Genomic DNA, 27,418 nt, shown 5'->3' with positions numbered 1-27,418 from the left:
GGAGAGGATGTGAGGGATGAAGATTCACGAGGGTTAATGTATTGTGTTTACCTGTAAATAGAGGCCACGGGTTTCAAAGACGTGACAAAGAATTTTTGTTTTTAAAAGAGCGTGCCCTGATATGTCCCGGTGTTTATAAACTGTTAATGTCACTCCACGGACAGGCACAAATCACCAGCTATTAAAACCAACAGTTTGTCAAGTTAGTTACCAATTCAAAGATTATCTCTGTGTAACTAACTATGCTTTCTTTTTATTCCTTGAAAGATTTCTAATAATGTTACGGTAGGGCTGCTCAATTAATCGAATTTTAATCTCGATTAATACGATCTGGGCTTTCAACGATCATTAAAAATGACTGAGCCGATTATTAGCCCCTCCCTCGTGCTTTACTCTCGCGCTACTCCGTGTGGCAAATCGAGCGCACCTCTCTGCAACCCGTGTCACAACAATTAAGAGGACCCGAGGGAAGCTCGGAAAGCTAAGCAGAAGTTATTTGGAGAGGAGAGTGACTGCAGTTGGTTGAAAAGAGAGGTAAAAAAAACTTCAGTGGTGAGGAAACATTATGGGTTCGCGGAATCAGACGTGGATCAAGTAGACATAGTGTGTAAACTTTGCTACGGTGTCGTAGCTGCACCACAGAGCAACACTGCAAAGTTCACTAAACATAGATGTTTACATTTTTCATTTATTTTTTATATTGCAAACATTTGCACTTTTATCAGTATTTGCACACTATTTTATATTATTTTTTGACAATCTTTAAAGTCATTATTCAATACATTGTTATTGTTAAATAAATATCGTCAAATAATCGAGATCTCAATTTCAGTGAAAATAATCGTGATTAGCATTTTTGCCATAATCGAGCAGCCCTATGTTACGGTTAAGGTCCAAAAAGGAGCACAACAATTCAAATCAAAAAAAGATTGTAATAGTTGTACTCAGTACTTAAAAATGTTAACAAGAAGCGTGAGTCATTGTTAAAGTTGAAAAGCTTTCAAAGTAATTTCATGCTAAACTTGGAAGTTAAAAGCAGTGTGACACTGAGGTGACCTACATCAAAAGTGCTGATTGGACTACTTGAGATTAGCATGGAAAGTCCCTCTCTACAATCAATATATTATGCCAAAAGAATTTGACAGGTTTACGTCACAATGTCTCATCTGGAAATAACCCATTGAACACGGTGAAATGAGCAGAGGAACAAGACAGTTTCTTTGTGTTTACGGGATGTATTTTTTCTGAAAGTGTGTTGAGTACACTAGAAAAAAAAAAAGAAAATAAATAAAAAGCACTACTGAAACATTACCTATTACACAAAGGCGGCCTTTCAACCGGGGATGGAAATATGCTTCTTGTGTGCTTCAAAGAAAAGAGAACTGTATCTGAAAATGAGAGGATCTGAATACTGAGTGTGGATTTTAACAGTCAAATACAATTGTCAGTGCAACAGACAGTTCGAGACAGGTTGCCTTGATCTGGCTGGTCAAAACTAGTGTCAGGCCCATGCAAAACATCTTGGCTACAATATCACAGGGGTGCTTAATGCTGAATAAACACACTATCTTGCAGTTTACGTGCAAAATCTACTTACACTGTAAGTAGGGCTGCCACGATTAGTTGACTAGTCACGATTACGTCGACTATCAAAATCGTCGACGACTGATTTAATAGTCGACGCATCGTTTGAAGCTTTGTAAGATCACAAAAGACGCAGGAATAAGTAGTAGGATTTAAGAGTGTAATAACAGACTGAAACAGAAGATGGCAGCACTGCATGTACAAGGATGCCAGCTGCCGTTAAATCCCGAAGAAGAAGAAGCTCTGTCCCAGAATTCATAGCGCAGCCCAGCTCAGTTTCCAACAATGGCGGGAGCTAGTTAGTTTTAATATTACTCTTATTATTCTTTCTGGGTCACAAAATAAACGTTTAACATATTTTCAGACGAGAATGTAACTGTGTAAACCTCAAATATCTGCTCAGTTTATCAAGACACCACATATTTTCAAAAGCACTCCGACGTTTTCGGAGACGTCTGTTACCCACTAGCTCGATAGCTAGCCGGGGGCAAGGCTCACTAGAGCCGTGAGAACACCGGACTCCCGGCAAATCGTTTTGAAACCCACCGCCGTCTTTCGCTACTCAGGTTAAACATATATAAGTCACTTAGATAACTTAAAAATGTTATTGTTTGGCTTTTTTTTTTGTATTTTATTTGTTCCTGAGTAAATCGGTTTGGCTGAGATTAAAGTTATAGTTTTTACACAGCTGAATAAACGTCAAGCTGACAACTGATTATCAGAAGTGTGAGATGCTCGAGAATATACTCCGGTGTCCCGTTATATTTTAGATAGCAAGGACTTCACCGAAACAATCTGCAAATTTCATTAAAATTTAATAAACTACCATCTTGTCTTTATTTTTAGTTAGCACACACCTTAAACACTTAAAGCTGTAAGCTAATGATAGTTATATAAGAGCAGATGCATGCTTGTGCAGTAAGCTGTACGTTTTACGTCCAATGGATGCATGATCTGATTAGTCGACTATCAAAATAATCGTTTGTGGCAGCCCTAACTGTAAGGACATTATTTTGTGGTTTACTGCTCTGTCCGATGTAAATAAAACTTACGGACACAAGTAATTACCTGAATCTATAGGAAAGTGCTATTAAAGCAGGTTATCAGTGGTCGTTGTTTAAATAGCATGGGTGGCTTTTTCAATTCTAACTACCCTCAAAGTGGAAGTGCCCTAAACTTCCACAGGTTCTGCTGTACTTTACTTCTGCAGAGCAGAACAATGAGTCACACAAAGCAAAATTCAAAACAAAACCCCAAAGGCTTGGTGCCTGTGTCTTTGACAGCTGTGGCCTAGCCTACTGAGTTTTCCTGATGAGCAAGACTTCATTGTGTAGAAGATAAACAAGAATGTGCTCAGTCACCCTTCTCTAAGCAAAGCCTCTGTGAACCCCATTTCTGGTAGTCTGCACAATTCACTAGACTGACAGATCTATCATCTTTGTTATATAGAGCTATAAATCACTCTGGCTATGTTTTAATAACTTAAAATTGGTTACATGTTTGATCAAATAACCCGCAGTAACAAAAGGTCCACAATGTTTACAAAATATAATTTATGAAAGGGAAATCTAAGCTACACACACGGTGTGGCTTTCCTTTTTAAATAAAAAAAAAAGTCCCTTCATACATTTTTAAATACAATTTGTATTCTTTATCAAAACCACATGCATTGCACAAGTAACTGGGCCAACTAGGACAACAAAGCACCCGGCAAGGCTATATTTTCTTTATATAGCGCTATCCATTAGCACTGCAGCCTCACAGTAAAAAAGGACCTAGGTTTTAACCTGGGGCCTTCTCCCTGTGCGCCTTCTGCCTGCACGGGTCTCCTCTGGGTGATCCACTTTCCTTACTCAGCCCAAAGACATGTTTGTCAGGTTAACTGGTCATTGTCTGTCTCTCTGTGTTAGCCCTGTGATGGACTCTGAGGTACAGCACACCTTTTGCCATTAGTCAGCTGGGACAGTGTATACACTCCAGGCTCACAAAGTTGGAAAAGCAGTTAAGGATATTGACTGTATCTAAACGAACATCTGAAGACTTGAGTAACATCTTTAATTAAAGAATTAAATCAACTGAAATATGTTATAATTCAACTAGAAATGTGACATTGAAGATTTAACTAAATTTTTGGTTCTCTGTCAGTGTCATTAACGACTGCTGCCAATATTCAAGTGACTGGCAACACTCGTGTGTGCTTGCATCCAAGAAAAAACAAAAAAATACAACAGCTTATGTTAGTGTCATGACTCAAGAGAACTATTTCTTACTGGCAGAGATGATCTGTTTTAGACTGTGTGATTTTAAGAGTTAGGGTGAGAATTATTCCGCAAAATGTTTTTGTATCGTGCAACAATAGTGGCAGTCTCTGTTGTTTTTGGAGTATTGCACATTAACCCGACATGTGGACCCCACTTGTAGACCAGTGCACTTATTTTCATTAATTTTATGTGACTACTAATGCACTTTGTCATGTGGCACTTTGATTGCATCATTGAATAAGAGTCAAAGTACACACAGTACAAGTACTCGGGACTGCATGGTGCACCGTGTTTTGACTTAAAGCTAATACGACAAGGTTTGCGACCGTGGTTAAGATAACAAAATGTGCTGTAAACTTGGATTTAGTCAAAGAAAAAAAACAATAAAATCCCATGTAATCCGAGTATAAACTGGTGTTGCAACATTGCGTACAAAAATTTAATCCATTTATTTCACTCTACAGAGAGCCATTTACTTTCCACCTCAAAGAAACATAATTAAAACATTTTGCAGATGTTTTTGGGTGACGGGTAATGATTATGTCTCTACACGTTATGCACGATAACTGTGAAAGAAATAAATAAAAAAGGCAAATAACTGGTACATGTGACTCATTCAAGAAACACATGGCTGATCTCTTATCTTATCACACGAACAGGGATTACATAATTAACAGTTACTCTGGGAAAATAATGATTTGATGGTTGAAGCAGCTGGGGAAAAAAAAAAAAAAAAGGAGCCGCATAGCGCTGTCAGATTATACAGACGATGCCTCACAGTAGCTGCTCATCAACACTTAATTTTCTCCTCTACAAAGAAAAAAAAATCCACATGAAGATTAATTTTCCTCCCGCTTATACTGTTGTTTTTAGAATTTTATGCATGCAATTTCTAGTCATTTATAACCAAATAAGAAAATACTTCTTGTTTATGCTGAAGCAGTGAAATCGGCTACGTGTGATTAAAATAATAGATTATAAACATGTAAACATTGCAGCTTATCTATATATTTGTATTTAGCTTTACAGACGAAGAAGTAGAGGTTGAGTGTATTGCAGCCGACAGCCAGCAAAGAGCAAAAATATCTTCTTCCTGTTGCATAACATCATACCTGGTATACAGCCTACAGTAAGAGATGGCTTTGAAACACCTATGTATAGAATAGTTTTATATTCACTTCAGTTCAATGGATGATGGATGAATAATTTGTATTTTCTGGCAAAGGGTTTTTTTTTCTCTTTTTAAAGGAATTCATATTAACCTGCTCCAGTTTCAGCACATGCCAACACCTTTTCTTCCCAAAGTTTACTTGCTAACTGGAACAGAATAATGTAGAGGAGATGAAATGTGGTATGTGAAGTTATTCATAAACCTTTTATAGCTATTGTCAGCATTAGACTCCATCTTTTCAATATTTCAATACAGCTTGCAAAGAATAAAGTACAATAGAAGGAAAGCAAGTGAGAAAGTTCCTCCCAAAGGGAATTTTATGTCCAGCGCTGTTGCTTAACAGACAAAAGATATTATACCATTTTAAATACTGAAAGAGTCCTTTATAAAATAAACCAGCACAGAGATATTTCTTTTTCTGAAGTCAATAAATACACTTTTTGCAGCAATTAAACAGTCAATATTGCTGCTTTTAAATAGAGGAGTAACTGCTGGCAATTAGCCTTAACGTCCAAATTTAACAACAAACATAGATGAGCAGGAAAAGCAAGAGTCCTGTACTCTTTATTTATTTATTTCGACTCGGTTTGTTGCGGGGGAAAATGTTCCCGTTCTCTTCCCATCAGTGTGAGTCATGAAACTCAAGTGCAGCAACCTCAGATCTTCTTCTCCAGTTTTGTATGCCATACCATTATGCACCATTGACCCAGTGAGACAGGGCCATTAGAGAAAAGACTAATTCTTAATCTAGGATATTGCTTTCTCATTATTCCCTCTCCCTCTGGCCTCTTGCGTGATAACTGTTTGATTAAGGCAGTTATGTCACTTGAGGCCCTGAAAGAGCCCACCTTTTAATATTACCTGGCTGAGTGATTATGCCAGCACTGCTTGAGGCTAATAATGTTGAACTGTGATGGTTGATTACAAATGCTGATGGGGCCTCTTTGACAGCATTCAGAATTCTTAAATATTAATCAATAAACACTACAAACGGAATCCCAGTGCCAATTCATTTTTAATAGCGTGCACTCAGATTGACTCTGAAGTTTACATTTTTGTTTAGTCCCTGTGTAATTCTACCATTTCATACAAGACACACTACTGCTGCCTTTGAAACTTCATTCATCTGCATTGAAACTGAAGAGCATGAGCAGTCCACTTCAATGAAATAAAGACTGTCATACCTTCAAGAATGCTTTGATTGCACACTGTTGGAATGAGGCTCGTGTCACTTTAATTAAGTGCTGAAAAACACTGGGGCTTAAGTAGCTTTCTGAATGCCTGTGAGGTCAGGCCACTCTATTATAATAGTGAGGCTCAGCTGAGGGTCCATTACATTATCTGTGCTTTGAGATGAGAACTTGACAGCTTGAAAAGGAATTTCAGGATAGGGGAGCGACATGGAAGTCAAACTGTGAGGAAAAAAAACTGAGAAAAACTCTCAAAGGAACAGATTATCAGTCAAATAAAGACGCATGTAGCAGCTTTTCTTTACTTACTTATAAAATCTGTTTTCAATTTCAGACAAGCGCAGGCTTATATGCCGTGAAGTTACGCTGAGCTGGAAGTGTGCTGTGTATACAAAAAAACCCAAAAAACAACCTCTGTTTTAACTGAAAGCATATCATCCTTGCCTGTCCTAATGCTCTTTGACAGCTTTGTGTCTCGTATTGTTTCTCAGTAATCAGTGGCAGATGACAGCAGGCAGGGGAAATGCCAAATAAATGAGATCACAACAGTTTCAAAAAGATAATCCCACCAAACAGCCACCTCAAAGTCACTGACTCACAAAACTGTTCCCTCTTCTATTTGCACAAAAAGGTATTACAGGTTAAAGTGGACCTTTTTGCCGGCATAGTAATATCACCCTGCAATGCTGCAAACATCAATAGCTTGCAGTGCAAATTGCTAAAGGGGAGGAAGATGAGATTCCGTGAGGCGTATCATTTATATCACATAGTGTGGTCACCGAGGGGCCGCCTAAGGCAAAACCCTAAACTCATTCTCTTTTACTTGCATTTCTTTGATCTTCATTAATTAATTAGATAATTATTACACCAAATTTCAAGCGTGTGAAATGTGCATAATGGACCATTAGTTTGGGATGATGTGATTGGTCTACTGGGTTTCTAACACTTGCAAGTCAATGAAAAGCCTAAAGAAATGTTTACTGCTCAGTTCTTCTGTGTCTTCTTGCATTAACAGTGAGATACTCTGCACTCAGTTACAGACTCGCACACTTTAATATACATATATACCAGCATGACCGTTTGGCTACATGGACACACATGAAAAACACAGAAGCCCATTAGCATAAACCAATGACATGATCATAACTATACATCAGCGACTTCCAACCCAAATGTTCTTTGTGTTTATCTTTACCCTGATAATGAGACTCAGCTTAATGTGATTCTGTATCTAATAACCCAGAACACCATGACAAAAATATTTGCTTTTGTCTCTCCCTTTCTAGTTTTATTTTGCAGCATGGTTGAGCAGAAAATGTGCACCACGCAAGAGAAAATAAAAGAGCCATTAAAACCGAGGATAAAATAGAGCAAGCTGTGGAGGAGTGGAGGTTGACTGGAGGCCACAGAATAGTAACCTGGTCTAAGGTTGATTCACTCCCACACCTGCCCCCCCGTGACAGATAGTGGAGACCAGAAAGTTCAACTGCATCATTTTAGGTTCACTGACTTGGCAAAACCTAACGGTTAATGAAATTAGGTGCAGAGTTTTGTTTTTTTTTTGTCAAGGTTTCATTTCAAGGACATAACTCCAATAAAGGAGAAATAAACCTGGCTGTGTTACTGATATGATATTCTTCCATTCCATTCTTCTGATATTCTACTTTTCTATTTTAAATGTTTCTCTTAAAGGGCTTACATCTATATGAGCTACATAGATTATATAAGCTATCTAATTAATCTAAGTTAGATGTGTCACCTTACATTTAAGAACAGCATGTTTTAATCATGCTTTTCATCGATTAATGATTCAGAAAAGGATGAAGCTTATTTAAATCAGTTTTGCTGGGCAAACGCGAGTAACTACACTTTGTCTTTTGCATGCAAATTAAACCAGCTTCTCTCTTCTTCCACTTGTCTTACAGTTCTGAAAATGTTATTGTTTCACAACACTTAACCCTTTAAGACCTACCATAGAACCAAGTCCGCCAGAGCTTATATTATGTTTTTACATGCTGTAGTGCCATTTTTGGGAGCATTTCAAGTTGCTATACATCACTACAACCATTATAGCCCAAATTTTAATGATATGTCTGCATTAAGTGCATAGTAATTACATAAATTGCAAAAAAGTGCAATAAACTACAAAAAAATTGAAAATCGTTTTTGTTTTTTTAACATATATTTCTAGTTAGAGAAATTTAAGAGGCTTATCCCTCAAAACTGTAAATACAAAAAAGTTGCACAAAATAGTTTCCCACCACAGGAAATTTATTTTAAGTCTTTTCATAGTTTTATTTTTGAAATACACCAATTTTTATATACTGCAGGAAAAACGAAAATAAATATTATATTGCAAATTTGCAAAAAAAACAGCATGTGCATCAAAATAAACTATTTCCAGCAGTGCAATTTGAGTCCTAAGCATCCCAGAAACGACACAGAAAGTCATAAAGTCAAACATAACTTTTAAAAACACCAGTATAGGCTCATGAGGTCCTGATGGTAAAAAACTACATTTCCGCAAAATGACGTCACTTCCGGTTTCGGCCAGGTCATGGCGGACATGCGATAGTTCACGCTGATGGACGCAGGAAGTGTTACGAACAGCTGATCAGATCGGCAAAGCATGTTTCTGGAATATTATGTTTTGGTTGCTGCAAGTGCTTTTTATGCAGTTTTTGCAAAGCTATATGTGGAAGGAAACCGTGACCTAGGGCAAGCTGATGGCACAAGATGTAAGTACAACTCCTCCGGTTTCATATGCAAAAAAAATTATTGTGCTAGCTCACGTGGTTGCAGATCTACCGGGATTTAAAAATAGTTACGCAAAACAGAGCGTGCCCACTCCGACCGGCTTTAAAGGGTTAAACCAGGATTTTTCAATAAAAGTTGCCCAGGAGCCCCAAACAAACCGACATAAGTTAACATCACCAACTGTGTAGTATGGGGAGTCTGTTGCAGTGATGCAGGCTACTCTTCTATGTGTCAGGAAGAGAAAGACAACAAAGAAAGTGTCAATTACATCAGCAGATACACAACAGGCACTGCTCATGAAGAAAGGACAACAAATCAGACTCCTGATATGGTTTTTTTAATGATGCAGCAGTCTGACTGTGCACAAGTCCAGTCGCTCACACAACAGAAACTATTGCTCCAAGAGTAAAAATATAATTTACTAAGCTAACATAAATAATATAAATAACAAGCTCGAGGCAGCATTTACTGTCAAGGTTGGGTTCAGAAATTCAATGTTCACCGGTCACTAGGGGTGAGCTACATAAAAACGGCCTGCTCGCCATGTGAAATTGGCCTTTGATGATGATTTTAATTTAACAGTTCATTAATGCTCATAATGCCAGACCTTTCCCGAGCAAGGAACAGATGTGGTGTACATGCCCCTGCTTTAAAGAACCTTTTTCTTTTTATGTTTTAGGCAATGCTTCCAAGTAATTAGGGTCAGACAGGGCAGGAAATACCAGGTTTAGTACGAACCATTTAACTTTAAAACTACATGCAATATCCTCCACCTCTGTCTTGTGATCACAGGTCCAACTAAATGACTCAAGAAGAATAGGTGTGCATCCACATTGATCTCAAATGACAGCAACCACCTCAGAACATTTAAATGGGGATATGCGGTCAGGATCACTTCTCTTTTCCTTATCTTGGAGGTTGTCCTGATAGTCCCAAAATAAAATGTCGAAAATAAAGTGTTCGATCCATGAAACACCAATCAATAGTTTAGTCCTTCTCTCACAAAGGCTGATTAAGAGACACATTGAACCTATGTATACAACGGTTCTGCATAATAAATCTAAATGTTAATGTGCTGCTCAGTGTGCCAGAACAGTAGCGGACTCCCTGCAGTCACACTACATCTTCGTTATCACTTGTTTCAACACATGTAGGCCAACAATAGAAATACCTGCGGTTTGGCCACATATTTAAATCTGTCCAAATGTGAAGAGACTGTTCACTTTGTGCGTGCTCTTTCCTGTGCTCTTTTAGTTGGGACATCATTTTCATTACTCCTTGTTGTCACAAAGGTCATATCTTAAATAATTATTGTTTATTTGATAATACATGCTGGTATTTCAAATTCATTAGATGGGGCATGCAAATAAAAAAAATAATAAAAAAAAGTTTTCTACTTACATATTCAACTGGGTTTTCTATAGAGTTCTGCAAAATTTCTGTGGTATTTCTGTGGTAGTAATAACAGTCATATATGTGACCTCATGCCGGTGTTTATCTATTAGCTGTAAACTACTGAATCCATTTGAGCGCATAAATAATTTAGAAAACAACCTCTCTGCGATAGCATTTTCTCATTATACTCTAATTGCTAACTTTTAAGAGCTATTGTTTCATTCAGTGTTTCTACATGTTGTTTTGGGAGGTCACATAACCCAAGTTTCATATAGAGTTGACTGCATGAAAGAAGTGAGTGCAGGTATTTGATGATCATTATAAAATGTTCAAAATCAATTATTAACTATGCATTCAGTGCTAATGCTGTACTGTATGCTGTATTTAGCAATCTTGCGGACTGTTCATCTGGTTTTAGATCTACCCAGAACATTACAAGCTGTGTGGCTCTGCTTCTATCCATCATGATACTGGGATTGGGGTGGGGGGGGTGGGGGGGGGTGGGGGGGGGGGAATCAGCATGACAGAATGCTGAAGGATAGGAAAAACAAGAAAAACAAGAATGTATCTCCTCAAATAAAAACTAGCAGTCAGTTTAAAAGCTGAGTTGACATGTGGGTTAAAAAAACAATACAAAAACAGAATAGACGAGCTATTTCTGCATAATTTAAACCTGCCAAAGTCTCAATAAAAGTATAACGCAACATCTGTGTTCAGTTAAAAGTCAAAGTTACATAATGTGTTAAATTACTTATACTGCATTCAGATTGCATGTCAGAAAACTTGGCGTTTTAGCAGTAGCCAAGCTTAAGGACTAATGCGTTATGGTTGTTTTAAGTAATTTCCTGTTTTGCCCCACCCCCTCCCCTCATTTACCGTTTGGTGGCTCATGCTGTGTTTTATTTAACCTCAACTCAGACCAGCAAAGCTGTGACACTATGACTGCAGTTGATGAAAGCATACTGAAATAAATTTGAGTAATCCCTTTTGAGGAAACAGTGCCCCCCACACCCACCCCAAATTTAAAACAAAACGCCAGCCTCTGATACAAGCTTGTTCTCTTGAATAGTAGAGGCAGATAAGCGCTCTAAGATGCCGTCAGTACTTCATCCCTTTGTTCGAACACACACATTACAGCAAAGCATTAATACCAGACGATTAAGATTTGGAATTTCTATAATCATATCATTGTGCCCATTCAAGAATAAAGTACACTAGTCTGTGTCACAAAATTACTGGAAGAATAAATAAGAAATGAATTCACACAGTGTCAGATGCAAAAATGCACAAAAAACACAATAATTTTCTACAATTTAGCATTTTTTATTAAAAAAAATGATTCCACTTCCATCGGTGTAGGAGTGGGCGTACATTAATTACCTAGCAGTATTTTTTGCACAGGTTTTTGTTCCTGTGCATTTGTCTGACCGTTGATCGTTTTGCCTCTTTCTAAGCTGTTGTGAATTAGTGGAAAATAACAACATTTTAACTGAAACATTAAGTCCCCTTTACATTAGAACATTAATACACAGACAATACAATTTTTCAGCAAACACTATAAAAGTGTATAATTAACCTCATCTGGAGAGCCTTCTTGCACTCACCAGCCTCTTAACAGGCACTTCAACAAGCACCGATGGCACCCACAGTGTCAGCAGTACTCAGTTCTTTGATTCTCATTTTTATTTTTGTGGGGTTTGTTTCAGGAAATTTTCCTGTTGTATTGGAAATTCCCCATTTTTGACAGCTTTGAGGAGATTAAAATTGTTTAGAATTTCACAACAAAACCAAAAAGGCTTCCACTGAACTCAGTTTTCTGAAACTCTGCTTGTTAACAGGAAAGATTGTCAAGAGAATAAAATTCCCTGTCTCATTTAAACATCCTAAGCCTTTAAATCTGCAACAGGGGAGTAGAAGACTGTGGGATTTCATTACCCACAGAGTCTAAACCTATTTAGTTTTTATGTTTTTCTTCCAGGTTCGTCCTAAATAAGTACAGCTCTTTTTTTCCCCCAAACATCAGGCCAAAATGTTCTATTTCTTTTCTGAACAAACAAACTTTTCTTTTGGTATGCAGGAAAAATCCTGCTAGAATGATATGAGAAAGAAAAATAAATAGAAGGGACTGGACATTTTCTTCTTGCAGATTAATTTTGTAATTTCGAATTGTGAGAGGCAGATGTGTTTCATTTTAGATAAACTCAAACAGAAATTGAGTGAAGAAATGAATGATATGGACTCTGATATTCCACAGCTTCTAATGAAACAAAAATGATAGGAAAAGGCCATGAGTATCCCTGACTACGTCAGTAGAGTACAATTGAGTGGCAATGCCAAAGCAGCAGCGTGCAGAGGTAGATTATTGGTATCAGACCTCAAACATGTGGGTTTAAAGTTACAGAAGGACAGGCACGTCCAGCTCCTACGCTGTGGAAGTATTTACAGTGCTGCAGAAGAGGGGAGATAGGGGAAAGCAACTTCCCAGATGTCACTCAGGACCATATCCATGCAGGGAAAATTGATGATGGCACAAGAAGGAAGGCAGGAATGATGAAGATTTTCACTGCCACCAATCCATATCAGTGTATCCGGGATGTCTGTGCCACCACACTGCGTGTTTGTGTGTGTGTGTCTGTTTCCTCATTCCATGTGCAATCAAAGTAGGCAAACCTCTGAAAAGCTTCCATCTAAATCCAAATGATAAATTCAGCATATCCGCTAAGAAATGCATGTTTTATGTAAAAGTAAAGTCCCCAAATTATAATTTGATTAGATTCAAAATTATCTGCATCACCAAAGACAACCGCCATCCATTCCTCACCTACTGACTGCTCCATGTCATCATTTAGTTCAGTATCATATTCCGCTATTTAGGCATCCTTGCACATTTCCTTGCTACTTTTAAAGCTTTTCCTGAAAGTACAGGCAAAAATGTGTCAGCATCTAACCAAAAAGCTTTATTTTGGTTCAATTAGTGACATCTTTTACAATATGTCAACCTGATAAGCAGTCTCTATTCGCTGAAAGTAAAATTTATGTGTAACAAAGGTAGAATGGGAAGGGAAAAACCACATCTCAATTCTAGTGCACATGCTGTGCCAGAAGCATCATTCTGGTGGAAAAAGGGGCAGTTAAAATTTGCATTTAGATTACTATGGTAATATAAAAAAACCACAGTGATGAATCTTGTTCTGAAAGAGAGACTAATGTGGTTGTATTTTGAATAAAATTGTAAAGTTAAATACTTGTGGTAATCTGTATGAAAAGATGTACAATGTAATCCTCATAATTAATTCATCGGGGTTAAACAATAAAAGCCAAGCCAAACTTACTACCATAAGGAAAAGATGGCAGTGGTTTAATGGAGATGAGCCAAATCATGTGTCACTACCATTGTTTATCAAGTGCGCTAAAGATTATGTGAACTTTATGCTTACTTTTGCCATGTGTACTTTATAAAATGGACTAATGGTAATGCAAAGCAGTAAAAGCTGAAGACAAGTCATTATTTCTTCAACGTGCATAATCTCCAAACATTGCATAAATAACTTTATAATTATAAAATAAAACTTAAAGACATGAGAAATTCAGTCATGAGATGAATTTGCCACACACCACACAAGTGCTGATTTTCATATTCATGAGCACCACATTGTTTGTCAATAGTGCATACCAAAAGGGCTTAATTTGTTTTCAGTTCTCCCCCGTCCTCCAATTGCAAAAGTGACGGCTCTGCAGCATCAGAGCCACTTAATTAAGCATCGCCGAGCACACACACACACGCACTTTTTAGAGCTGTCTCAAATAATCAAATAATAAGGCATTCTTTGGGTGAGAATTCCCCCGATGACTGTAGTCATTACTGTGGAAGGGAAAATGTAAACAAAAGGCAGGAAACACAATTGAACACAAGTTGGAGGAAATTTATTCACGGAACTTATTTTGTACTTACTTCTCAAGTTGAGAGAAGTTTATTTTGCAGCCCAGGATGGCAACAGGCCAACTGTTACTCCAGGCCGCCTGAATTATTAACTGCGTGTGACAAACAGAAGTTGGGACTTTTTAATTTCTGTCCAAGACTTACTTGTTGCACAGCAGATGTTTCAGTGAAGTGTCAGACGCCATTAGCATTCAGTTGACTGCAGAGGTGGAGAGTCAGATTAAAGATTCAGCATGTGACAATATGCACAAGCTTGCAATTCATACATTTGTAAGTACTTAAAAGTTTGACTTAGTATGGACTTTTCCCCCCCACTTCAACCTCACACGCTTTTCTCACTGTGTGAGAAATATGATCCATCCCCTGCATCAACATGATGAGCATAAGAGAGAAGCTGCGGTTGATGTGAAGACACTTAATAGGTAAAATGCTTTTGATCTGACTGTTGAATATAAGATGCAACATTAAAGCAGGCCTCCATAATAGCTATGCTTTTAAGTACATAACCACAATATCATGAAAAACAAAATAAACAGGGGGAGGGAGGGAGGGAGGGAAGAGGCGGAACTGCTCATAATATCAGCTCCAAAACTGTTGATTAGAATCTACAGAAACACAAAAATACCGCAAAAGCGAGCAAAGGCTGGTTCGTTCTCTGCTACCATCAAACGGGATTTCAGAAACTGTTTAGACTCATTTCTCTCTCTCTTTCTTTCTTTCTCTCCCTCTCTCTCTCTCTCATTTCTAATTTATTGCCATCTGCTCTGCTCGGGTGTAAATCTGAACGCAGGCTGACTTGCTCGCCCAAGCTTTATCTGTTAACATTTAGCAATGTCTAATTAAGCAAAAATGGGAAGTGCGTTGGCTGAAAAATGCTGCGGCCGGATAATGACAGTCATAACAGTTTGGGATACATGTCTGTCACAGCAAGCAAATGCACTTATTAGATCAGGGTAATTAGGAGAAGACAACAGCTATAATAGGCAAAAGCTGTTCAGCTGTGATTAAAGAGGCCAACTTGCAGTACATCGCTTGCTTCGTTTTTAAGTTTCAGATGTGCAAATTGCTGATGAAGGTCACTAAAAAGGCAACATACTTCATTCACCGTACATACCTACTGACAAAGACAACAAATGCTTTAATTAAAACAAATGTTCTAATCTGATGAATGCAACAGTAATTAACTTTTCTGGCTCAGCTAGACAATACTCAGTAATCATCACTAAGTTGGCTAAATCAGGGCTTTAAGTTGGCGTATCCTGAAGTAGCCAAAGTTGAGCAACAGCAAAGATAAGGAGCGAGGAATTAAGTGCTAAAGCCGTAGTGCCCCATAGGCCTTCAAATATTATTGCATTTGGATACTTAAATACATTAGAAACAATACATATTTTGACGGTTCTCTGCCTGTCCCACCAATCAGACGTGTGAAACCAAAGTAAAAACAACCATCTGGAAATAATTCAGCTGTCAGAATTCAATTTTATGAACAAAAATTATATTATGGCACAAGGGAACATAGCAAAAAGAACTTCTACTGGTTAGACATTCTTTTTACATGTTGCCAAACCAGTATTTAATTATAAGATAGGTGCCGTCTAGAGGGGTAAAAAAAAGTCTATACATAGAATCCCTTATAATCCCTTAAAACTCCTCTCAGCTTACACAAGGAGTGAAATGTCCCAAGGTGGGTAATTCAAGTCAACAAACAACTAAATAATGCTTAACAGACCAAAAGTAACACCTTTGGAATGCTAAATGGTTGTTCCTGAGTGTCACTAATGAGTTTATCCCATGACTGACTTTAATGTGCTGTATTTGCTGCCTCACTAAAAGATTTCCAATTTGTAAGGTAAATCTAGGAAGGGCTTCCTACTGCCTCACTGGAAGTTTAATGTTTAAGTGGATACTAGGACCAGACAGTTTGACCAAAAATGTTCTTTTCGCTGTAGTTCTTGAAATTCGGATGGTTTCACAGTATAAAAATTGAATGTCACAATAAATATATAAATACAAGTAAAGAAACCAGAAATCAATAAATAATCTTCTCTTAAGCTCTATCAATTCAATTATTTTCCAAAATGCTTGCAATGTTGAACAGCATTAGTTTGGTACTGTTAATTGTTGTCTCATGTAATAAATGTATCTCATGCATGGAATTACAATTAGTATAGAGGTAATAGAGTAATCTAGTAATTTAGTAAAACTACACAATCCCCTGTTATAGCTGATAAGAATGTGTTTGGGTGGTGGATTTCTTGCATCTACCAGTCCTTTGGGCTTTGGGACTCAAAAGGTAAAATTCATACAGTTGACTCAAACAGCTGGATGAATTTATTTTATACTTTAATGCCAGCTGACTGTACTGTTAATCTTTCAACAGAAACTCTTGTGTGTAGTGAGACTATAGGAGATCAATGCACACCTGCAATGCAGTTTCTGGAAGCAGAAACAGAAAATATTGGCATTATTTGACACCCGCATGTACTCTGCTTCTTGGCATTTCAGTTAGCATTCTATATCTGGCATAAACCATTTTTTTTGAAGTTCACAAAATGATGTTTTAGACATTTTTTTTTTTTTATCCTCAATTAACTGTAAACTTTTCTAGCACAGAAATTAAAATCTGCCTTTCTGCAAACACATTTACATTAAATTACCAGTGTTGTTCATGACAATTATGGGTTTTTTTTCTTTTCATGAGTTTTGATTACATATGGTTTTCTGCAACTCAAAACTTAATTTTCTTCTCTCACCTTAAAGAGAACCAGTACTTGGCCACTTCCCTGGTGCTAGCAGTCTTGTTATCATCTGACTTGCCTTCTCTAACCTTGTCTGTCAATAGTTGGTGCTGCCTTCAGAAGAATTTAATGGCACACACTGTAAGGCAGCAAAAGAGTTCAAAATTCGGCATTCGACCATTTCTTTCCATAGCTTGAACTGAAGCAGCAGGGGCTGAAGCACTATCTGAGCTTCTACTGCGTACACTACAGTAGGGAGGTAAAGCAAGATTCCTTCTACTGCCAATTTGGCTTCTGGGTCTGTGCTCAAGCTGAGCCCTGACAGGTCTTCACAGTCACACCTTTTATTTTAATGTACATTCATTGAGTTCAGATCAGAGAACAGCAGTAGCTTTGACTAAAACAGCATGAACCAGGAATCACTTTTGAGCTGTTCCACCTTTAGGGCCAGTTTTTCTTTTCTATATGTGTGCAGCATGTCACAGATTATCCATAGCATCTAAACTTTAGAAAGAAAATACAGAATTCCGATCCTGGGTGCCTGTCTGAAGTTTTATACATTTTTCCTTTTTAATCATAACCTTTCATTTGAGCGATATCTGTTGCATCATAGATTTTGTTGGCAGGGGATCCAGACATGTTCACGCTGGGGAGAGCTGAGTCAGTGTGGAGCTTTTTTTTTTTTTTTTTATTGCCTCAGGCCAGTTTTGTCTCTACAGCTAAGCCTTCCATATCTTCAGGGGGGAAAAGTTCAGTTTCTAACAGAGAGGCAACCTTCGTTCAGTAGGACACATAGCTAATTTATTTTTCATAATAACTGGATTATATTCAAGGTGTTATACTGTCTCACAGAGTACTCAGTGGTATGAAGAGTTCCTAAATGAACAAAACTAAACTTGTGAAAAGATGTCTTAGTTTGTAATCTAGTCTACCTTTCTTAAATGACAATACAATGGAAAGCCATGGAAACCGACGTAATCAAGGATTCCAAAAACACCCCAGCAAGCACATCGTCAGTTTTCCCCTATCTGTCTCTGAACTGATAAGGAGGTGACAGATTTATGACTGGAATAATCTCCAAAGTATCAGGTATCCACAGCTTTGGACATATTTTAGCATAAATCTTTAGCTTTTGGTTGTCGTGCACTTGGTATGGTTAATTTGTAATTGACACCACAATATCCCAAATATGCATTCACCAGTGCACATCCATTACTGAATTATGAGCACTGCTGCTGAAATTTCATGGTTCATCAATATCCACAATGGAAGGTAATCAACACAAATTGTAGTTTCTACATTGCAAGCAGCTAACTGGGATCAATATGAAACAAAGAGGACCAGATAGCCACAAACAATTGCATGTATAGCTTAACCACTGCTTACCATAGATGGCTCATCAAGTGTTACACAGAGAGCTGGAGTCAAAGGTTCATGGAGAATTTTTATTCCCAGGTACAAAATTGGACCTAGACTAGTGCAACAGTGTCCTGCACAAAGTGTATTCACTACAGAGCTCCATCAAGTCTCAAACTCCACAAGGCAGACATAAATCATCCTAATGATTCAAATTTTGTTTTAAGCTACTCCTCAGTTAGAGAGAGAGAGAGAGAGTGAGAGTGTGTGTGTGTGTGTGTGTGTGTGTACTGGTCCAGTCTTGCACTTTAATGCTCATGGGATCAACAGCTTCACTACTTAAAAGAAATATAAGAAAATCTGCTCCTAAATATATTTCTGGAAGTCATTTTCTTTTGGCATAAACACAATCATCCATTGAATTGTGATTATTTCTTGGAGACAGAGGCCCATACAGAGGTACTGTCACAGAATGCATGCAGTTTAAAGTGAGTAACTCTGAGGACCACTGCTGCAGTCATGCTTCTGAAACGCAGACTTCTACTCTACATCAAGATAGTGACTTTCTACCTGCTTACTCTAAATAGATCCTCCAACATACCCAGTTATGTTAAAAAAAAAAAAAAAAAAATGTAAAAAGCTAAATGATACCAAATGCCACAAGACAGAGTTGGGAATCCCTCATTAAGTGCTGTTTTCAAGCAGCTCAAATTCACATGTTGTTGTCTGGCATCCCTGAGAACTGTCTGCCTGAATGACGACAGTTGCCTGTGTACCATTGGTGCACCATGGCTGCCTTGGGGCAACAGGGATGTTTCATTTCATCTTAGTAGCTGCTTGTCTTTCACTGCTCCAGAATAAGATCAGGCATGTCTCCTGACTCTGAATATTTGTATCTGTCAAAACCTCAGATGTCAAAAAAGTGATAAAAGATAGCTGAGGACTGGTTTATCAGGATATAGGGGAAATATATTTGTTACTGTGATTCTTTGATGTACCTGGGTATTAAAAGTCTGAGTAAAAATATACATATATATTTATGTATTAAGTCAAAATATATTAAGTGTAATCAAAAATAGTTTGAGTGAGTATTTGGGATTTTTTATTTTTTTTTTGTACACCAACACGTTAAATTTTAAATCAGACAATCGAGGTGTGACTGAAGTGAAGTCTTTCGTCTCTAATTCAACTGTTTAACAAAGGCAATGTGAGAACTGACACTTTGTGTCAAAGTGAAGTGACGGGGTGACAGACATCAAATCAAAGGCGCAAAATAAGCTGTTCTTGCATTTCCTGCCTGTCTTGTTTGACTTTATTATAAAACTCTGTTTTTTGGCAATCACTTGTCAGTGTTTTCATTATAAAAACACTGCATGTTGCCAAATCCATGCACACCTAGATCAATATTCCAAGTCCTTTCAAAGTAGCAATCTGCTGACTCCTCGTCTGATCAGATACTACTACTAATTGTGTATCAGACACACTGAAATACCAGCCTTTTATTTCGTTGGAACACCTTTTACTTCCCAAACTACTTCATCCAAATAGTGAAGGCCCTTGTTCCAAACTATTAAGGTGATGAGCTTAAATTATTGATATGACTAAACATTTTAGTGGGTGAATTCATCTCTTGAAGTTGATATAAATTGAAATGCTGGAGAGAAGACGTCTCACTCTCTTGGTTGTACAATAGTCTTAGAGTAGAGCATCTCAGACACCAGCTTGCAAAGTTACAATAATCTGACAAGACATCAAAGTTAATTACATAAGAAGATTTTAAAATAATTACCTGAAGCATCTATAACTTTATTTTTCCCTTTCAAAGGGAAGACTGACAGAAATCGGTGCACACAAAGCAATACTTAGCTACCGGCGTGCAAATGACAAAGAGTCAAGGTGGACAATGCGGTACAGTACAAAATGTGTCATTTTAGGCTGTTGAACTCCCTGTCCTTGTTGTGATACATAAACAATGAGATGTTTAGATATGTGAAGCAAGGAAAGCAGTAAAAGTATACTTCCTAAGCAGCTTCTATCAAAACCCCTGCAAAGTCTCTTTGTAGTGATGACTTTCTGGTTTTGTCGATGTAGCACCTTAACAAACATCAAAGCACATTCATCACAGAAATAGTCTTGGCAACAAGCATTGTTGCCATTTGTCACTATTAAAAGAATGTGTTTTGGGCTACTGTCTTGTAGTTGTAATAAACTCAAAGGATTGAGTTCTTCTTCAACAGTCCAATTTAACAGTTTAGTTTAAAAATGCATACTGGCATTTAACAGTGGTATCACCTCTTTTAAATCAATGGGGTTATTTGCTGCTGAATCTATTTGTTGGCAAGGTAGTTTTTGCTTTTCCAGTTGTTGATACCCAAATAAGTCACATATTGAGGGTGCATGCAAACTGGAGAAACACTTCCCTACAAGACTAAAGTGTAAGTGCCAAACTTTTGTGAAAACTTTTCAATCCGTTTTATGATTGGAAGCAAAATATGTACGCAACCTTTTTGAAGGACTCAAACTTTGATGGATGTGGACATGAATTTATTGCAGACAGAATGCCACGGGCTACCTATGGGAAAATAAAATTCATCATATTCCTGTTATGCCCACAGTATTTCATATCGACAACAAAATTTAACATTTTTCCAGGAGTAACACGTGTTAAAGTAAAGAAGGTGACTTATCACATCATAATAATAATGTTTTCATTGTTCAGGGAACAACATTTCGTGCTGCTTGTACATTTGTGTTATAGAGCTTACATGCTGACGCCCTCCAATGAATGAAAGTGAAGAATGTTTCCATTTCCAACATTAGCTGTGTTATTTTACACATGAATAAAGGACTGTATTTTAGGACAAGCCAACTGCATGGTTAATAAGTACATTTCTCTGAGTAACTAACTGAGCCCTTTTGTTCACTATTCATTACTTTGGTTGTGCTATAACCTACGCATGAGGTGTTCCTCGATAATTTACCTTGACTGGCCAGCTGTGTTGTTACTCCCATTTTCATTACATTGCTTCCACCTACACCTCTCTCCTCCCACTCTTTCCCTCAAGGGTTTCAATGATATTACTGTCTTCTTCTGCCTTAGCTCTACAAAAAAAAATTCTTCCAGTTATTTCCCTGACACTTTTTTCCCCTCACATGTCCTCAGCTTTAGTGCAAATATTTCCTCCTCAGTCAGAGCTGTACTTGACATGAGGTTTCTGCCTTGAACACTGTAGTGATAGAACTGTGACAAGTCCTTTCCTATTAAAACTTGGAAACAAAACTCCTTGTATGTTACAGATTCTTTAATGCAGCGGTCCCCAACCCCTGGGCCTCGGACCGGTACCGGTCCGTGAGTCGTTTGGTACCGGGCCGCAAGAGTTGAGGCTCAGGTGTGAAATGTATGGTTTTCAGGGTTTTTATCGGTTTTCAGCGTTATTTTGTTATCGTTTTTATCGTTAACTCGGTTTTCCTGGGTCTTTTCACGTGTGTTATGAATAACTCTTCTATTTTTCAGTAGCGGTACTAGTTTAATTTTGTTGTATTTTTCCGCGACACCTTAAAGGCCGGTCCGTGAAAATATTGTCGGGCATAAACCGGTCCGTGGCGCAAAAAAGGTTGGGGACCGCTGCTTTAATGCACATACAGATACACATATAGATCCTAATACCATTATATCTTTTAATATCGCCAGCTGATAGTTTGTCAAATATAAGCACAGACAGAGGGAGACTAATTCTTATCTAGAGGTATATGTAGGTGCTCTCAGGGAATTGAGTGAAAAGCCTAAGAATAATGCAGAAGTGAGTGAGTCAGCACTGTGTGGAACACCTATATTCAAAGGACAAATTATCTCTCATGAAACAGCATTTAAAAAGGTTATTCTTGGTACGCACTGAGGAATTAAAAGAACTAAGGAATGTGAATCAGGTTCATAAAAAAATGTCAGTATAACATTCTCAAACAATATATGAATAAGCAAAACAAACTGACTGCAAATTACTTGAATATAACTCTTGAGATTATTAGAACAGCCATGTCTGGTCTAAAAGGAAGACCAGACATGGCATTCAACATAAAATCTAAATATGGTCCAATGTCCAGTATATACAAAAGGATTTTCAGTTCTGTTTAGAAAGTTACCCATAACACAACAATTAAAGAGGGGAAAAATGTTTACTTGTTTTAGTTTGCTTGAGTCCCCACAAGAGAAATCTTTAGTGAAAGCCTCGGAGCTTTGCAGAGCTACAGGAAGCCAGTCTAGAATATGTTGAGACCAGAGTTCGATAAGCTTTCTGAGATGCCCTTGCACCCCTGTTGCCAAGAATGATTCATTACTCCTATGCACAGAATTCTATTTGTAAAGTATAAATTGTAGCACTAGGGATAAGGACCCAGGTCATTCCTGGACTGGCAGAACATGTGTCCATCACAGTCTGTGACCTCCTATCCATAAACTCAAAATCACTCTTTTAAATGCAAAAGTCTTTATGAAGATTTACGAAAAAAGAAGCCATAAGACAATAAATTGTGTATTACATTCTTGCATTGTTCTGCTTAGGCTGCACTACTTGATGCTTCTGTCTACAGTGAAATGTGCATGCTGTTGCTCTACAATCAGTGGAATATTTATTCATCTCTGTATAAGTCGATAACCTCATGTAGATGATCATCAACATTTACACAAAGTTAGTGAAATCTCATTCGGTAGTTGTACATTCGGGAAATCTAAATGCTGCTGTTAGGGTTGGACAGGATGGTAAAACCTCTCACACAGGTACGTCTGAGGAAAATAACAGCATGCAGTACTAAATTATAAAAACGTAAAAGTATAATATTGTAGTATTACTTGTTATTTGCAGAGTCACACGGAGAATACTGTGCCTGACAAAAAAAGATATTAATAGAGAAAATAACAATGTAGAGTGTAAGAAAAGATGTGCTTTGTGCAAATGCTTTGTAGCAATTGTGTTACTGGTTAAGCCTTCCTCTTTCATAAGGTGGCCTTGTGTGCTACCTGTGTGTATCGTACACAGGTAGCACTCTATTTAAAATATGAAATCAAGATCAATTCCTTTGTATATCAAACGTAGCTAAATCCCTAACCTTATTATTCCAAGTACAAATTCTCTGCTGGTCGCCACTGCAAGAAGCTGCAGTTTTTAAAGAAGGACGAAAACAAATATCTCTGCCCACTTGTCTACCAAGACATTAATGTGTTTGCAAAACAACAACTTGATCCAGATGACTCATTTCTCCCCTCTTTTCCAAAAGTCAATGCCTACTTATTCGTTTGTCATGTTTATAGCAGCCTTGACGACTAATAACTTTCCGTGGGAGTTTCTTGTGGGTGGTAATCTGCACCAGCAGATCGGCCAGCCATATGTTGTTTGATTATTGAAGGTGATGTGCGAGAACACTGTCAGCCTACTGCGTTGTGTTATCTGAAGTAGACACCTGGGTCAAGGCTCACAACCGAAGCCAGACATATGCTAATTAACTTATCTCATAAAATATGCATCGAGCCCTCCCAGGACCGTACAGTGGCAGAGGATCGTGATTTTCCAGGAATTATGGGAACAGTCATTTTCCATTATGTCGATGCTAAATGAGGAGTGACCTGCGGGAGAGGCATGTCTGACCCATGTCAAGACAGTTCCTGCCAATTTTGCACAGAGAACTTTGCAGATCAGTTTTGACTTTTAAGATACTGTCGTGACAGAGAGAATAAATGGATCCAGTTGCACCGCATAACCTTGTTGAAGTAATCTTCTTCTGAAGCCGATGTTCCAAGTCAGTATAATTAATCAAAGACAATGATGTCAATGAGGGCTCCAGTTATGAAATTAGAGGCACGCTGTCTTCCATTACTGTACAGCTTATAAGTGCATTAGGAGGGAAAGAGGAATAATAAACCAGGTGTGGAAACCATTAGCTCCATTCTTCATTCCAACCATTTGTGGTTGCCTTCTCTTGTTTTCAGCACAATTAAGTGTCTTGTAACAAGGCCAGAGTTGAATGCGTGAGTGTTGATATGGTAGTCAAGATTGTAAACAAGGTGTGAACAGCAACACTCGGTACAACAGTCATTTGCTCAATAATGAATGAGCTTAACAAATTAGGCTCCTTGTGTAATATTTCATTCTATTCTGTGCAATGGTCTAATGAGTGATTGTTCAATTACAATACCATTTCAGTCCTTTTATTAATAATAATTTAAAAAAAGACTCACCTGACATCCATAATTGCAAGTAAATTAGTTTGAAACTGTATATTTTTGTGTCTGTCTATACGCAGACAAAAATGGGGTTTCTAAATTATGTACTTTTGCAATCCTGTTTCTCTCTATAATCTCTAGACACACACAAACGGTCATGTTTTTGTGTTCCATTCTCATTTGTTTATTTAAGACTGGTGGATATGTGTGTTAGATCAACACTCTAAAGTATACCACAGGGGCTGAGCGGTCAGAAAAACTATTAAAAATGCACTGTGGAGTTGTTTCAATATTATCTAAAATCTGCAAGCCATATTTCTGCAAATACTGCAGGGCCATTATTTACCTGAACTACAACAAGAAAGGTTTCATTTGAAGCTGGCTTGAATTAGAGGCAGGCTTTTATTTCTAGTTTCCTCTGTTTAATCAATACAAGTGTCCATGTATCAGCATTAAGTCTCGTTACGCACCAGTTTGCCCTGTTAAAGTCACCAGATTATGCTCTCAACACTGTGGGACGTGGTAACTTACTTTTGGGAGAGAGAGAGGGCGTGTGATCAGCAAGGTACTTGATTTCACATACATGTAACATAATTCTCCAATGCACCGATGTACAGGTCAAAACAATTTGTAATACTTCAAGATGTTTACTGTACTGAAAAAAAGTCTAAGACTTCTCTAAGAAAGGCAGGCAAAATTAGGTGCATTTTCATTAACATAATTTATGAACATAAATATTTAAGCAACTTAATTCCTTACGTTTACCAAGCAGTTTAGGTTTGTTCATACTTTACATCTGGAGCTATAGCACAAGTAAGACCACAACACAACCATTATTGTTTTAACCGTTTTTACATTCTTCCTTCACTCATTGATGCAAAATCAGATCAAATGAACTTCTAATGAGTTTTATGCAAACAAAACCTCTTGGATATACTGTAAGTTCTAATGAAATCTAACATTATATGTCTTTGAGTGGTAATATATATAATGAATATCTTCTGCATGAGGTGCCACTTTTGTAGAATACATGTCCGTCAAATGACACGCTACAGCAACAGGTTCAATCTCCTGTGGCCAGTAGTTGTCAAAATGCACTCCACATAAGAGCGATGTCTGAAAGAAAGCAACGTATCCTAAAGAAATCACTGAGAGCATGTTGACATTTTACACAATACACATGTCAATTTGATATATGAACTGCCAATGTATCACGTTTTATTTTCAGATGGCTGCGTGCAACGTTTGTCAGGGTTTTTTTCAGTAAAGAGTTCAACTTTCAAGTTTCAGTGGGTTTCATACTAAGACAAGGTTTGTGAGGCAAAACATAAAGCTAATCAGCAACCTCTCATTAAAGCGTCACTAAATAATACATAACTTTGAACTTCTGTGGGAAATCATGGCAGTGACAGGTCCACAGCACAGTAGCACACAGTGGTTTGACAGCAATAATAAAGTCTTAGTTTTCACTAAAGAGATGAGTAGTCTAGATAATTAGTGCATGCATCAATAAGAACCGTCTGGTGTAGAGGTAATCTATCACCAGGCAAATAATTACAACAATTATTTTTATGCTTGAGAATCAAAGTAGTCTCATTTATCACTGTGCAGTTAAAAAGTAAAGCATGGAGGTTGGGGGAAGAATAAAGGCTACGCTGTACTATCGATTCACTGACATTTATGAATAGCAGGATAACAGCACTTCATATCAACCTGTGATAATCACAAGTGCTGTAAGACATTCTTGGACTGTCTCTAATCAGAATTTAACTGTATTATTACAGTTTGGTGCAGGTGTGGAGGATAAGGACATCTTTTTGACTAAACATTTGTTTTCTTTCCTTCAGGTGATGAGCTCCACAACTCTCTAAGAGGGATCCTGACAGACCCGGGAGAGCTGCAGAGTTTCACAACTCACCCATTTTCCATACACGCCATCGCAGATTGTTTCACTGTGGCTCAGTTCTCGTCACTGGACTTTAACTTGGGGACCTGAACCGCACAGATCGCCAATGCTAACAAGGAACTGCCTGCTGCTGTTCCTGTGGATTCTTGTCGACGAGGGTTCGGTCTCTTATTTACGTCCACCTTTACCACCACTGGGACGGAGCAGGACGGGAAGGGAGCACACCAGGAGCTTGGTGGGCCCAATGAGGAATGGGGCAGCTGGATTTCAGCGGGTCAAAAGGGGCTGGGTGTGGAACCAGTTCTTTGTACTGGAGGAGTACATGGGGTCAGATCCGCAGTACGTGGGCAAGGTAAAAAACTTTTTTTTTTTTTCACTGTTATTTATGGTGCAGCAGAAGTCATAAATCACATAGTAAGGAGCCTAGGAGAAATTGAATTGGGAATAAATGGAGGGAGCGATAGAACATGAGGAAGATAAAATGGGAGGAAGGGAACAGAAAAAAAACCCCTCAAGTTTAGAGTAACTATAAAACTACCCTAAAACTACCAGTATTTTAGATGGGAAATATTTTATTCCTTGATGTTGTAATTAATTATTGACTATTTTAATACCATGTACTTATGCAAGTAACAGCAAATACTGGAAGTTGCCTATTTTCATTCATCCCCAAGAACTTTACCTCTTTAATCTAATAATGCTCCTAAGGCTTGTAAATCTGCTCCTATTTCTTAGTGTTTTATGATGTGACCAGCATCACGCAAGAAAAAAATCCAGACCTAATAATGGAGCTGTGCCACAAGATTTCTACGTTAGACCAGCCACACATGACATTGAAGTGGTGAAAGGTTTGATGGTGTGGTAGAAATAAATTTAAATTACAGTCCTTATAAAGCTGTCAGAACA

At 37.8% G+C, this 27,418-nt stretch overlaps 1 protein-coding gene across 1 annotated transcript in view; it reads left to right on the top strand.

The window, feature by feature from the left end:
• Positions 1-27,418, top strand: part of LOC146380588 (cadherin-12-like) — a 102,615-nt gene that overhangs the window by 7,818 nt on the left and 67,379 nt on the right. The window contains exon 2 of the mRNA XM_084939784.1: positions 26,454-26,864. Within this exon, the coding sequence (XP_084795910.1) occupies positions 26,619-26,864 (246 nt within the window). The 5' untranslated portion in view covers positions 26,454-26,618. The remainder of the gene's footprint in view (positions 1-26,453; positions 26,865-27,418) is intronic.

Source organism: Perissodus microlepis, chromosome 9 (assembly GCF_051167445.1).
Source record: "Perissodus microlepis isolate ML-2025 ecotype Zambia chromosome 9, ASM5116744v1, whole genome shotgun sequence".
NCBI classification, from domain to species: domain Eukaryota; kingdom Metazoa; phylum Chordata; class Actinopteri; order Cichliformes; family Cichlidae; genus Perissodus; species Perissodus microlepis.
The sequence above is the reverse complement of the archived record's forward strand: the minus strand, read 5'-3'. Positions and strand labels throughout refer to the sequence as shown.